We start from the raw sequence: 14,826 nt of genomic DNA, 5'->3' as shown, positions 1-14,826 counted from the left end.
TTGTAAATAGCATGGAAGCTTTCAGACAATGACGCATAATGAATAAAAGTACAGGCTTGGGAAAGTCCTGTCTCTGCCACCAACTCTCTGATCTTGGACAGGTTACTTCACTTCTCTGAACCTCTTTTCTCACCTATAAAATGCAGTAGCTGAACTTGATCAAGAGATTTTAAGTTTATTACCAGAGGAAATGTTTCTTCTAATGAAATCTTAGGTAGAGGCCCAGTACAGAAGACAGATGGAAACCCAGCTGCTCTGGGTGAGGCGGAGGTCAGGTGAGTAGGAGGAATGCTGACACTCCATCCCTTAGACACTATCCTTTAAACAGTGGCTTTTGAGCCACATCCACACAACCCTCAGGTCTCTCTGAAGCCAGTTTGGGAAACAGCATCCTAGAGGCACCTTTCAGTGACCGGTTTCATGTGAGCACAAGGTGGTCTTCATATGGAATCATGTTGGCCCCCACCTGAAGGAGGCAGAGGAAGCCACTGAGTTTATACTTAGAGCAAGAACTGCAAAGAGTCCCATGTGGAATCTTTCTTTTTTCATTTCTGAAAATGTGTCAGTCTGGTACAACAAATAACTCCCTTTATTTTGAGGCAAAGGAACTTTGGAAGCTATTTTCCCCTTCTATGAGATGTCTTTAATACCAAATGACTCATCCCAGACAATATTATAACTATTAATATGTATGAATGAGTCTGAAATCTGGACACAGGTATCATTCTCCCAGGATACAAAATGTTCAACCTAAAATGTATTCGGAATTTTACTAATACCAAAAGATCTTAAGATGCCTTTAAGCTACCCAGGGAGTGAGGACACAACCAGAGCTTCCCCTTCATCTCCACTTCCCTCTAACATCTCTTTGGCTGAGCACTGAGGTCTCCAGGGTACTAGGAAGCTAGAGGATGATTGGGGAGACTGTGCCCAGAACTCCAGTGAAGCTGGTCATGCCCCAGTAAGAAGGTTGGCAAATCCTTTCCTCATAAAGCAATTATGAAGCTAGAGAAAATTTATAAAAACAGCCATTTCAGTGCTCTGGAAATTGACCAAAGGTATACAATAATCTGAGAAGCATTTATGGTTGAACAACTGCTGAACTTCAGGTAAGAACAGTGAGGGGTTTATTAGCTCTAGACATTCTTGCCCAGAGCTGCTCCACCCTCCCCGCTGATCAGTCAGCACAGAGGTTCTACCTGGGTGGGACAGGCTGTGAGTACTGGCAACTGCTACTGTGGTCAAAACAGACTCAGCAGATTTGGGGCACTGTGAGATACCCTTGCCTTCTCATCACATATAGAGGAGCAGCAATACAATAAATGGCTGACTCCTCAACCAAAACAACAATGGCCAGAGGCAGTTGGGAAGACCTTTTAACAGTGCTACAAGAAAAAAAAAAAAAGCCTGTCAACCAAGAATTCTACATACAGCAAAAATAATCTTCAAAAATGAAGGTGAAATAAAAACATTCTTAGACAAACAAAGACTGAGAAAATTATTTGCTAGCAAATCTGAATTATAAGAAATACTAAGGAAAGTTCAGGCTGAAAGGAAACAGACATTAGGACATAGCTCATTTGAGTTCATGCATTTGAATTCACACATATTAATTGTTAGAATATTGGCTGGGATGAGTCATTCAGTATTCAAGACATCTTATAGAAGGATGAAATAGGTTCTAAAATTCTTTTACCCCGAGATAAAGGGAGTTATTTGTTGCCTCAAACTGACACATTTTCAGAAATTAAAAAAAGAAAGGTTCCACATGGAACCTTTTGCAGTTCTTGCGTAAGTGTAAGCTCAGTGCCTTCCTCTACCTCCTTCAGATGGGGGCCAACATGATTCTCTGTGAAGACCACCTTATTCTCACATCAAAGCAGTCACTTAAGGGTGCTTCTAGGACAGCATTTCCAAAATGGCTTCAGAGAGAACTGAGGGTTGCTTGCAGGTGCCTCAAGGGCCACTGTGTAAAGAATAGTGTCTAGGATGGAGTATGAGCACTCCTCCTACTCAATCAACCCCTGCCTCTCCCAGAGCAGCTTGATTTCCATCTGTCTTCTGAATTGGGCTTCTACCTAAGATCTCATTAGAAGAAACAGTTCCACTGGTAATAAATTTAAAATTTCATTATCAAGAAAGAAGAAATTTAAACAGGAAGACATTTAAAACATTAGAAATTACAAATATGTGGTTAATGCAAGAGGTTCTGTAGACATATTTTTCTTGTGTCTTCTCCTAACTTTTAAAAGACATAAAAGTATATAAAGCAATAATTTTTATGCTGCATTGTTGAGTGTAATGTATGTATACATATAGAGAGAGAGAGATGTAATATATATGACAATGATAAGACAAAGGAGGAGGATTCATTGATGCACTATTGGAACAAAGTTTCTACATTCTACTGGAATTAGTTAATTCTGAGGATTGTGATGAGGTGAGACACATATGCAATCCCTAGAAGAGCCACTAAGAAAATAATTTTTAAAGTATAAATGTCAAAGGAATTAAAATGGTACAATATAAATAGAGATACATGCCATGTTTAGGGATTGGAAGACTAGACAGCAAAGATGTCAGTTCTCTTTAAAATAATGTACAGATTCAATGTAATTCCTACCAACATCCCTGCAAAATTTTTTTCTGGCTATAGACAATATTATTATAAAATTGGTACGAAAAGGCAAAGGAAGTAGAATAGCTAAAAGAATTTTGAAAAAGAAAAATAAAGTAGGAGGATCAGTCTACTCAATTTCAAGAAATATCATATAGCAACAGTAATCAAAACTGTGTGGCATTGGCAGAGGGATATACATATAGATAAATGGAACAGAATAGAAAACTCAGAAATAGGCCCATGCAAATATACCCAACTGATTTTTTGAAAAAGGTGCAAAAGCAATTTAGTGAAAAAAGGTGATCTTTTTAAAGAAGTGATTCTAGAGCAATTGGATATTTATAAGCAAAAAACAAAAACAAAAAAAAGAACTTCAATGTAAGTCTCCTACCTCATATAAAAATTAACTCAAAATAGATCAGGTATTTACAATTGGATATTCATAAGCAAAAAAAAAAGAACTTCAACATTTAAGTCTCCTACCTCATATAAAAATTAACTCAAAATAGATCATGTATTTAAATGTAAAATATAAAACTATAAAGCATGAAGAAAAAAACAGGAGAATGTTTTTCAGGCTTCAGGGATAGAAGAGAGTTCCTAAGCTTGATACCAGAAGCACAATGTATAAAATTTAAAAATTGATAAATCAGACTTAAAATTAAAACATTTGCTCTGCAAAAGACTCTATTAAAAGGATGACAAGACAGGGTACGCACTGGAAAAACTATTTGCAAACCTTCTATCTAATAATGGACTAATATCTAGGATATAAAAATAATTCTCAAAACAGGAAAATGCAATCTGATTTAAAAATGGGCAGAAGTAACGACGAGACATTATACTGAAGATATATAGATGAAAAACAAGCAAATGAAAAGATGTTCAACATCATTAGCCATAAGGGAAATGCACATTAAAACCACAATGAGATATCGCTACATACCTAAGGTATAAATAGCTAAAATTTAAAAAAAAATAGTGACAACGCCAAATACTGGCAAGGACATAGAGAAACTGGATCACTCATTCATTTTTGGTGGGAATGTAAAATGGTACAGTCACTATGGAAAACAGTTTGGAAGATTTTTTAAAAATTAAATATGCAGGCCGGGTGCGGTGGCTCACACCTGTAATCCCAGCACTTTGGGAGGCCAAGGCGGGTGGATCACGAGGTCAGGAGATTGCGACCATCCTGGCTAACAGGGTGAAACCCCGTCTCTACTAAAAATACAAAAAAATTAGCCAAGTGTGGTGGCAGACAGCTGTAGTCCCAGCTACTCGGGAGGCTGAGGCAGGAGAATGGCATGAACCTAGGAGGCGGAGCTTGCAGTGAGCCAAGATCACGCCACTGCACTCCAGCCTGGGCAACAGAGAAAGACTCTCTCTCCAAAAAAAAAAAAAAAATTAAATATGCAACTACCATACAATTCAGTAATTGCATTCCTAGGTATTTATTCCAGGTATATGAAGCTGTATGTTGACATGACAACCTGCACATGAATGTTGACAGCATCTCCATTCATAATATCCCCAAACTGAAAACAACCCATATGCCTTTCAACAGGTCGATGGTTTAAAAAAAAAAAAAGTATGACACATCCATACCATGGAATATTCACTACTCAGCAATAAAAAGCAATGAACCATTTACATATGCAACAACCCGGAACAATCTCCAGAGAATTACACTCGCTGAAAGAAAACCCAATCCCAAAGTTAACATACTGTATGATTCCATTTCTATAACATTCACGAAATAGCAAAATTATAGGAATGAACGATTTATTGGTTGCCAGGCATTAAGGAAGGGGTGGGTGCAGGAAGGAAGTGGGTGCGGCTATAAAAGGGCAACAAGAGGAATCCTTGTGTTGACAGAAATGTTCTGTACATTAACTGTGTTAATGCCAATATTCTGATTTTGATATAGTACTATATTTTTACAAAATGGAGAAACTGAGCAATGAGTACACAGGATCTTTCTGTATTACTCATTATAGTTGCATGTGAGACTACAACTATCCCAAAATAAAAATGGTACAATAAAGACAACATTTAGCTTGCTTATACATCTGTGACTTGGGCCAAGTTCAATAGAGATGGCTCATCTCCATTCCAGTTGTTTCAGGTAGGACAGCTAGAAGGCTGTGGGCCAGAACTATCTGAAGTCTTGTCCCCTCACAGGGCTGGCAGTGGATGTTGGCTGTCAACTGAGACCTTAGTTGGGAATATCAGCTCTTTCATGTATCCTTTTCATGTGGCCTGGATTTCCTTACAACTTGGCAGCTGGAATCTAAGGTTGAGTGTGCCAAAAGAAAGAGAGCCAGGTGAAAGTCGTAACACTTTTTGCACCCAGCCTTGGAAGTCGTGCAAGGTTACTCCTGCTGTATTCTATTCATTGAGACAGTCACACAAGCCTCCAGTTACAAGGAGCAGGAAAATAAGTCCCATCTAATGAGTGGATGGCAAGGTTATGGGAGAGCCTGTGGGACTAGAAATATAACTGTAGCCATTTTTGGAAAATACAATATGCCCCGGTCTCTAAAGACTGACTTTATCTCTTCCAAACCCACATGACTGCCCATAGCAACCTAGTTTATGTGTCATGAGTACAGTCATACAGAGACACCAAAACTCTCTCTTATAATGATTTCTAATTCCTGGAGTAGGGACTTGAATTAACTTAGGTTAAGTCAAGCACTCATACTTGGTCAAGTAGCCCTGACACCTGGGGTCTGGGCTTTGCGGAGAAGTCATGATCATACTACACAACTATAGCAGAGAGGAGAAGATACTCCAATGAAGAAAGGACCATTCTATGAGAATGAGGAATCCCTTTTAGCTAATTGGACAACCCATGAAGTACCACATAAGATAGAATACTCTTTCTGTGTCATCAAAAGATAAGCATAAAATAAAATGACACAGAAAGGTTAGATATAAAAGGCTAGACAAAGTTTATCAGGCAATTGCAAACAAAAAGGAAGCTGGGATGGCAATATAAATGTCAGATCAAGTGGACTTAAAGGCAAAAAGAAGGCATTAAATAGGACAGAAAGGGGCCAGTCGCAGTGGCTCATGCCTGGAATCCCAGTACTTTGGGAGGCCGGGGCGGGTTGATCACTTGAGGTCAGGAGTTTGAGACCAGCCTGGCCAACATGGTGAAACCATGTCTCTGCTAAAAATACAAAAAATTAGCTGGATGTGGTGGTGGAAGCCTGTAATCCCAGCTACGCGGGAGGCTGAGGCAGGAGAATCATTTGAACCCAGGAGGCAGAGGTTGCAGTGAGCCAAGATTGTGCCACGGCACCACTGCACTCCAGCCTGGGCAACAGAGCAAGACTCCATCTCAAAAAAAAAAAAAAAAAGGACAGAAAGGGTTATTTAATGTCAATAAATGGTACATGCGATAAACAAGACACATAGCGTCATGTGCTTTTTGTGCTGAATAATGTAGCTGTGAAATATATAAAACTAATTCTGTAACAAATACAAAGAGGAAGTGACGGGAGCACAAGAGTAGTGGAAGACCTTAACACATCACCCTCAGTCTTTGAGAGATTAAGTAGGCAAAGGATGAATTAGGATGCAGAGGAATTGAATAATGGATTTCATAGATATAATAGGAACCTTCTTTAAGAGATATATGTCAATTTTGTACTCTACCAAAAGAAAATATATCTTTTCTCTAAGTACTCATAAAACATTTACAAAAATTGATTGTATATTAGTCCACAAAGGAAATCTCAGTAAGTTCCAAAAAGCAGAACTTGTACAGGCTCTGCTCTCTGACCACAGTACAATACAATAGAAAATTAATGGCAAAAGTTCAAACGAACAAACCCAAACATTTTGAATTTTAACACTCTACTAAATAACTCTTGGGTCAAAGAGAAAACTAAGGCTGCAATTACAGATCATTTAGGATATAACAACAATAAGAACACTGTGTATTGTTGCTCATGGAATAGTGCCAGAGAGAAATTCATAGTTAAAGACCTTATATTGTTAACAGAAAAGAGTGAAAATAAATGCATCAAAGATTTAAGCCAGGAAATGAGAAAACAATAACAAATGAAACCAAAGAAAATTAGGAGGCAGGAATTAGCAAATTCAAAAGCGTAAAATAATGATTGGAAGAGTTAAAAAATTATAGAACTGATATGTATAAGAGGTAATTCTGTGAAAGAGTAAATAATATGAATAAATTACTAATCCAGAAAACACTGACACAGAAAATTAAGAAGAAAAGCGATCCAACTTCATATATGAAGATTTTTGTGAGTGATATTTTAGTTTTAAGCTAAGGAAGTTTAAAATGTCCAATGGATTTTTTTAAAGAAAAATTGAAATTGCAAATTGAATTTAGAAATTGGAAAGCTTGAATGAATCACTATGCAAGGATTGTGTTGCCAAGTATGGGAAGGCAATATACATAACATTACATAGTTAAGAATGTGGGCCTAGCGCCAGCCTGCCTGGGTTCATATCCCAGCTTCACCTGTTAACTACGCAACATTCGGCAAAATATTCAAACTCTCCAAACTTCAGTTTCCTTATCTCTAAACTGGCAATGACAACACAATCTGCCTCCCAAAATTGGTGTTGTGCAGTTGATGAAATAACACAAGCCAAGCCTTTAGCCCTGTGGCAATAGAAGGACCCCCCGAAAAGACATTACACATTTTTATTGTTGCATTCCTCCGAACATCCAAAAAACAGATGCTTCATGCTATACTGTTTCAAAGCATACAAAAAGATGGAAAGTTATTCACTTGGTTTTACAAATTTATCTTAATACAAAAGCTTGACAGGGTTAGCACAAAAAATACAAGTGTTATTTATGAATGCATATTTCACATATATACATATATCACAAGAAAATAGAATCCAGTGTTGTAACAAAATAATAAGACACCAGAATCAAATAAGATATTTCTCAGTAATAGACAAGTGAATCGTTCAACATGAGGAAATCTATCAATCTACCCTGTCACATTGCTAGACAATTGACAGTGTGTTGACTTAGAAATGCTGATTTTAGTTATTGGGCTAAGGAAATGAGACATCGCTAAAGATGTGTGCTCAGGGTTGTTTGATGTCACATTATTAAACTTTTGAACAATTTAAATACCAAAAATAGGGTACCTGCTTAAATATGCTTAAATATATTATGCTTAAATGATATATAGACATACAGAATAGACTATTCTATAGAAAGAATATTGTGAAACCATATAAGGTGTTTCAAATAATATTTCTTTTTATTTTATTTTATTTTATTTATTTATTTATTTCCTTTTTTTTAATTATACTTTAAGTTTTAGGGTACATGTGCACATTGTGCAGGTTAGTTACATATGTATACATGTGCCATGCTGGTGCACTGCACCCACTAACTCGTCATCTAGCATTAGGTATATCTCCCAGTGCTATTCCTCCCCCCTCCCCCCTCCCCACCACAGTCCCCAGAGTGTGATATTCCCCTTCCTGTGTCCATGTGATCTCATTGTTCAATTCCCACCTATGAGTGAGAATATGCGGTGTTTGGTTTTTTGTTCTTGCGATAGTTTACTCAGAATGATGGTTTCCAATTTCATCCATGTCCCTACAAAGGACATGAACTCATCATTTTTTATGGCTGCATAGTATTCCATGGTGTATATGTGCCACATTTTCTTAATCCAGTCTATCATTGTTGGACATTTGGCTTGGTTCCAAGTCTTTGCTATTGTGAATAATGCCGCAATAAACATACGTGTACATGTGTCTTTATAGCAGCATGATTTATAGTCATTTGGGTATATACCCAGTAATGGGATGGCTGGGTCAAATGGGATTTCTAGTTCTAGATCCCTGAGGAATCACCACACTGACTTCCACAATGGTTGAACTAGTTTACAGTCCCACCAACAGTGTAAAAGTGTTCCTATTTCTCCACATCCTCTCCAGCACCTGTTGTTTCCTGACTTTTTAATGATTGCCATTCTAACTGGTGTGAGATGATATCTCATAGTGGTTTTGATTTGCATTTCTCTGATGGCCAGTGATGATGAGCATTTTTTCATGTGTTTTTTGGCTGCATAAATGTCTTCTTTTGAGAAGCGTCTGTTCATGTCCTTCGCCCACTTTTTCATGGGGTTGTTTGTTTTTTTCTTGTAAATTTGTTTGAGTTCATTGTAGACTCTGGATATTAGCCCTTTGTCAGATGAGTAGGTTGCGAAAATTTTCTCCCATGTTGTAGGTTGCCTGTTCACTCTGATGGTAGTTTCTTTTGCTGTGCAGAAGCTCTTTAGTTTAATTAGATCCCATTTGTCAATTTTGGCTTTTGTTGCCATTGCTTTTGGTGTTTTAGACATGAAGTCCTTGCCCACGCCTATGTCCTGAATGGTAATGCCTAGGTTTTCTTCTAGGGTTTTTATGGTTTTAGGTCTAACGTTTAAATCTTTAATCCATCTTGAATTGATTTTTGTATAAGGTGTAAGGAAGGGATCCAGTTTCAGCTTTCTACATATGGCTAGCCAGTTTTCCCAGCACCATTTATTAAATAGGGAATCCTTTCCCCATTGCTTGTTTTTCTCAGGTTTGTCAAAGATCAGATAGTTGTAGGTAAGCAGCGTTATTTCTGAGGGCTCTGTTCTGTTCCATTGATCTATATCTCTGTTTTGGTACCAGTTTTAGACGAATATCCTTGATGAACATTGATGCAAAAATCCTCAATAAAATACTGGCAAACCAAATCCAGCAGCACATCAAAAAGCTTATCCACCATGATCAAGTGGGCTTCATCCCTGGGATGCAAGGCTGGTTCAATATACGCAAATCAATAAATGTAATCCAGCATATAAACAGATCCAAAGACAAAAACCACATGATTATCTCAATAGATGTAGAAAAAGCCTTTGACAAAATTCAACAACCCTTCATGCTAAAAACTCTCAATAAATTAGGTATTGATGGGATGTATTTCAAAATAATAAGAGCTATCTATGACAAACCCACAGCCAATATCATACTGAATGGGCAAAAACTGGAAGCATTCCCTTTGAAAACTGGCACAAGACAGGGATGCCCTCTCTCACCGCTCCTATTCAACATAGTGTTGGAAGTTCTGGCCAGGGCAAGCAGGCAGGAGAAGGAAATAAAGGGTATTCAATTAGGAAAAGAGGAAGTCAAATTGTCCCTGTTTGCAGACAACATGATTGTTTATCTAGAAAACCCCATCATCTCAGCCCAAAATCTCCTTAAGCTGATAAGCAACTTCAGCAAAGTCTCAGGATACAAAATCAATGTACAAAAATCACAAGCATTCCTATACACCAACAACAGACAAACAGAGAGCCAAATCATGAGTGAACTCCCATTCACAATTGCTTCAAAGAGAATAAAATACCTAGGAATCCAACTTACAAGGGATGTGAAGGACCTCTTCAAGGAGAACTACAAACCACTGCTCAAGGAAATAAAAGAGGATACAAACAAATGGAAGAACATTCCATGCTCATGGGTAGGAAGAATCAATATCGTGAAAATGGCCATACTGCCCAAGGTAATTTACAGATTCAATGCTATCCCCATCAAGCTACCAATGACTTTCTTCACAGAATTGGAAAAAACTACTTTAAAGTTCATATGGAACCAAAAAAGAGCCCGCATCGCCAAGTCAATCCTAAGCCAAAAGAACAAAGCTGGAGGCATCACACTACCTGACTTCAAACTATACTACAAGGCTACAGTAATCAAATAATATTTCAAAACGTAAAAATATATTCAAGACACTTTCATTTATTCATTAGGTATGAAGAAGATTAAAGTAGTGTATGCAGCATGATTACTTATGCAAAAACTAGATATTTTTATCTGTGTGCATAAGTAAATGTATGTATAAGCATTTAGGTGGTTTCATCGCTTTTACTACTATAAAAATGCCACAGCCAATTGTCTCACACAATTGTCATTCTGCATACATGTAAAGATTAAATCATGCTATTTTAATTCATTTTAAGAACTACAGTCTGTACAAACTGACACATATACAAGATTATTCATTGCAGTGTTATTTAGGTGGGGGAGTTGGGGTTGAGGGTGTATGTAAGCACTCATATAATCATCCACAGGCGGAAGGTAATAAAAGGAAATACAACAAAATGTCACAGCGGTTATTTTAGGGTTATTCTCATCCTTATACTTAACTTAAAAATGTTCTCCTTAATGCCAAGGTAGGAAAAAATCTGCTGTTAATGAAACATTTTAAGTGAGATTCAAACAAAAGGAAAAGCACTGTACTTGTAAATCAAGACATATATTGTTTGTGACTTCATCTGTTAAAAAAATACAATAAAGATTTCAATTAAGGTGTTTAAAAAGTTCTACATAGTGTCTGGCAAATGGTAGGCCAATAATATATATTCATTCTACTTCAGTCCTCATTTAAATGAAGATCATTGTGAAGACGAGTTTTTTAAAAATGCCTATGAAAGTGTTCAGCACAGAGCAAGAAGCATAATTGGCTATCAGCAATTATTAAGTGAATCTGAGTCATAAATAACCCTTTCCTGGTGATACCTCAACTCTGAGATGGAAGTCTAGAAGTGTTTCTTACTGACTGCCACTCTCCAGAAACTCCAGACTGAATGACCTGGGTTTCTCCCATTTCTCTGTGATCCTGCCATATTGCTTAAAAACGAACAAATAAACCAAACAACAACAACAACAAAACCTCATTGGAACTAGTTTTCTTCTTGCCTCTGGAGGACAAGCAAGAAAAAATGTTTTTTAATCTCTCTGGATTCTCTCTTCTTGCTTAAATTCAGGTCCAGTGTAGAACTGTTTCAATCTTTGGCAAACAGTTTCTTCCCTGGCTTCAACCTAATCTGTCTTGCAAAGGGACAGTATCTTCATGTGAGAAATTGTGGCCTACTTCCCAAACCCACCCCCACTGGATAGTGTGCTTGACATTTTTTTTTTTTTTTTCCCCCCGAGACAAAGTTTTGCTCTATCCCCCAGGCTGGAGTGCAGTGGCGCGATCTCGGCTCACTGCAACCTCTGCCTCCCAGGTTCAAGTGATTCTCCTGCCTCAGCCTCCCAAGTAGCTGGGATTACAGGCACATGCCACTCCATGTCTGGATAATTTTTGTATTCTTGGTAGAGATGGGGTTTCACCATGTTGGCCAGGCTGGTCTCAAACTCTTGACGTGGTGATCCATCCGCCTTGGCCTCTCAAAGTGCTGGGATTACAGGTGTGAGCCACTGCGCCCGGCCCTGTTGTGCTTGACTATTTAGAGTTCAGCCTTCACCAAGGGAATGCTGGATGATTCCATTGGTTTGGGAAATTTTGTCTGGTGGGAATTCACAGGATTTGTCTTGGAAATTGAGAGTGGAGCTAAAAGAAATCTTGACAAAAAGGTCTACTATGGGCCTGGATTTAGGAGATGGCTACAGGGAAGAGGACTTTGGGATACACTGGATATGGAGGATGACAGGAGGAAAATGGTGACGATGATTAAAGTTTCACATTCCAGGCCCACGGAACAACAGTACCATGGACAGAAGCCTGGACACCAGAATAAAATGAGGAGCTCACTTTGGGACTTAATGATTTGGGGTGAGGGTAGGAATTTCAAGGGCATGTCCATAAGCATAAAATCTAACCCTACAGATCAAGATGGACCTTAAGCTAGAGTTGTAGATTTGGGAACTATTAATCTGGGCAAGTGGATGTAAACCTTGGAGTAGAGCTGAAGTCTTCACAAAGATGCCTGAGCATTATGAAGCCCTGGTATTTACAGAATAGAAGGGGAAATGGGACATAGTGAAGGAGCTATGGAATGAGTAGCCAGAGTATAAGGCCAAAGGCAGGAAAGAAGGCTTCAGTCACAAGATGTAAGGAAATGAAAGCAGATATTCTAGACTGCAAGAAGGACAGGGCTGTAACCTGCGGTTTAGGTAAACTAAAGCAAAGGCCTCATGCCTCCTCTTCCCTTTGCTTTAGTTGAAATCAGATACATGCAACAATGAAAAACAAGAACATGATGTTCAGTTGAAGCAATCATAGCATGCCAGAGTGCACTGTAGTGGTCAGCCACATTTTCATTCAAACAATTTTAAAAGCTTTTGGAACGCCTTGAACTTCAGGGTTTGGCAACTGTAACTGTGTTAATTGTGTGGCTTATTCCATCTAAGTGGAATATTATTAATAAAGGAAATGCCTTTGAACTATTAGACTGTGTCATTTAAAGGCAGGACAGAGCCTAGAATCCAGGACTCCTGATCTCAGGCAATGGACAGCTCAGGTCATCTTGCTGCATCTCAGGATGCATCCAGACCCTCCTGTATAAAGGCTTAGGGACAAATCAAAGTCCTGTAAAGTGGAAGCGCCTTAAGTCAGGGCACCCTCATTTTGGTTAACCACACCCTAATACCCACCACTCAATGAAATCTGCTTCCCCTGCTTAGTTCCCCCACCCTGTCCATGCACGCGTGCATGCATACCTGCCAAACACTCCCTACTCTCCATCCTTCTCCTCTTCCACCCACCCCTATGAAGCCTCTATCGCTGGTTGGCCTCATCCCGAGATGTGGGTGGGTCACCATGGTGACAGAGGAAACCCTGTTGCAGAAGGAGAGAGACAGAAACAGCAGGGGACGTTTCTTGGAGCCTCATACAATGACCTCTCCCTTTCTTAGAAGTGCTTCCTTTAAGTCAGAGAAGCACATTAGAGGTAAAGAGAGATGCTGTTATGTTGGAGAGATGGTGGAATGCCTGAACTCTTCTTTAAAAATTTCTTTTCTATGATTTTCAGGTGATCATCAATATAACCATCCGATTTTGAGCAGTGTTACCCAGATCCCGCCACATGGTGAGAGATGATTGAGAGCACTCTGCATTTCCTCCTTATTTCGAGTGGCACCATTCTAAGGATGGATGCCTATCAGGGCATCAAACACATGGTCATTAACTCACTGAAGCTAAGGAGGTCCAAGGAGCCACAGGCTCGCCCTCCTCCAGGGCCACAATGCTCTAATCTCACTTGTAGGCTATTTTCCCCTTGATGTTTCTGTCTCCGATATCAGAATGATCTCTTGACATAAACAGAAAGGGGCTAGGCCCATTTCTACTTGCCACCTGTATCACTTCTTACAGTCATAAATTCCGTATGTCCACAGCAAGGAGTGGAACACCCTCCTTTGCTCAAAGCTATTTGTGATATCATTTACGAAAGACATGAGACTTGGTTAAACTTTATGATCCTCCCCAGGCTAATTAAGATTTGATAAAACTCAAAACTGATTTGGGCTTTAGCCTCTTGGCAGAAAAAAGAGGCTGAAAATTGTTGAGTGGAGGAGTGTTAGCATAGTGCCCAAGGGTTATAAAACCATGTTTCCCTCTTAGATTATAATATCCTCTCACCAGATCACAGCTGAACAGAGAAAATCTATTTTTGGCACCTGCTCAAGACTTGATAGAACATAAGACAGCCACGTAAATTGTGAACTATCAGTCATTTTTGTCTCTTTGCTGTGAAAGAGTGAAAACATCATTAAAATTTTAGTGAGAGAGAAACTCAAAACAATGATAAATCCTACAGGCTACCTGGTAGAGAGACCTACCACTGTTATGTCAGATTATGGTGTGCCTCAGCATTGAAGTTGAGGGATATTATAGTTAGGAGGAAGAGATTGGAATATTTTCATGTGCTATGCTCCAGGTGGAAATAAATGATGAAAGCAATAGTATAATCAGATTTGTCAGGTTGTGGGGTCTAAAAAGTTAGAACTGGGAGAAACGGGGGAGATCAGTGAAAAGAGGTTGATACCAGTGGTGATGTTGACAGTGGGAAAAGAAAGGACGGTTGAGATATGAAACCTTTTGAAGAAAGAATTGGAGAAAGTTCCTTACTAACTGAATATGGCTGATGAGAGCCAATGATGACACTGATTAGAAAAATGAAGGGTTTTATTAACAAAATCTAAGGAATCAGGAAAACAGTCAGTATGTATGGGGGATGGAGTTGTCAGTGAGTTTGGATCTGGACACCTGGAGTTTGCAAGAAAAAATATTCAACAGGCAGGAATGCAGACGTGAAGTCTGGAGGAAGGTTAGAGCTGAAGATGTGAGTGAAGCTTTGGAGGCAGTAACAGAAGCCTCAGGTGTGGGGGCACTCTGCACTGAAAGAGAAGTGCAGAAGGCAGAGGCAGGGAGCCTG

At 38.9% G+C, this 14,826-nt stretch overlaps 1 protein-coding gene across 4 annotated transcripts in view; it reads left to right on the top strand.

Annotated features, from left to right (window-relative positions):
- The window catches only part of SHISA6 (shisa family member 6), a 324,781-nt gene that overhangs the window by 299,174 nt on the left and 10,781 nt on the right, over positions 1-14,826 (top strand). For 2 of the 4 annotated variants that reach the window (XM_054671036.2, XM_063799012.1), the window contains one exon: positions 13,423-13,479. The exons of the other annotated variants lie outside the window; for them this stretch is intronic. In XM_054671036.2, the coding sequence (XP_054527011.1) occupies positions 13,423-13,479 (57 nt within the window). The remainder of the gene's footprint in view (positions 1-13,422; positions 13,480-14,826) is intronic. 4 annotated transcript variants of the gene reach the window in all.

This window comes from Pan troglodytes, chromosome 19 (assembly GCF_028858775.2).
Source record: "Pan troglodytes isolate AG18354 chromosome 19, NHGRI_mPanTro3-v2.0_pri, whole genome shotgun sequence".
Classification (NCBI taxonomy): domain Eukaryota; kingdom Metazoa; phylum Chordata; class Mammalia; order Primates; family Hominidae; genus Pan; species Pan troglodytes.
This window is presented reverse-complemented; position numbering and strand designations above follow the sequence as displayed.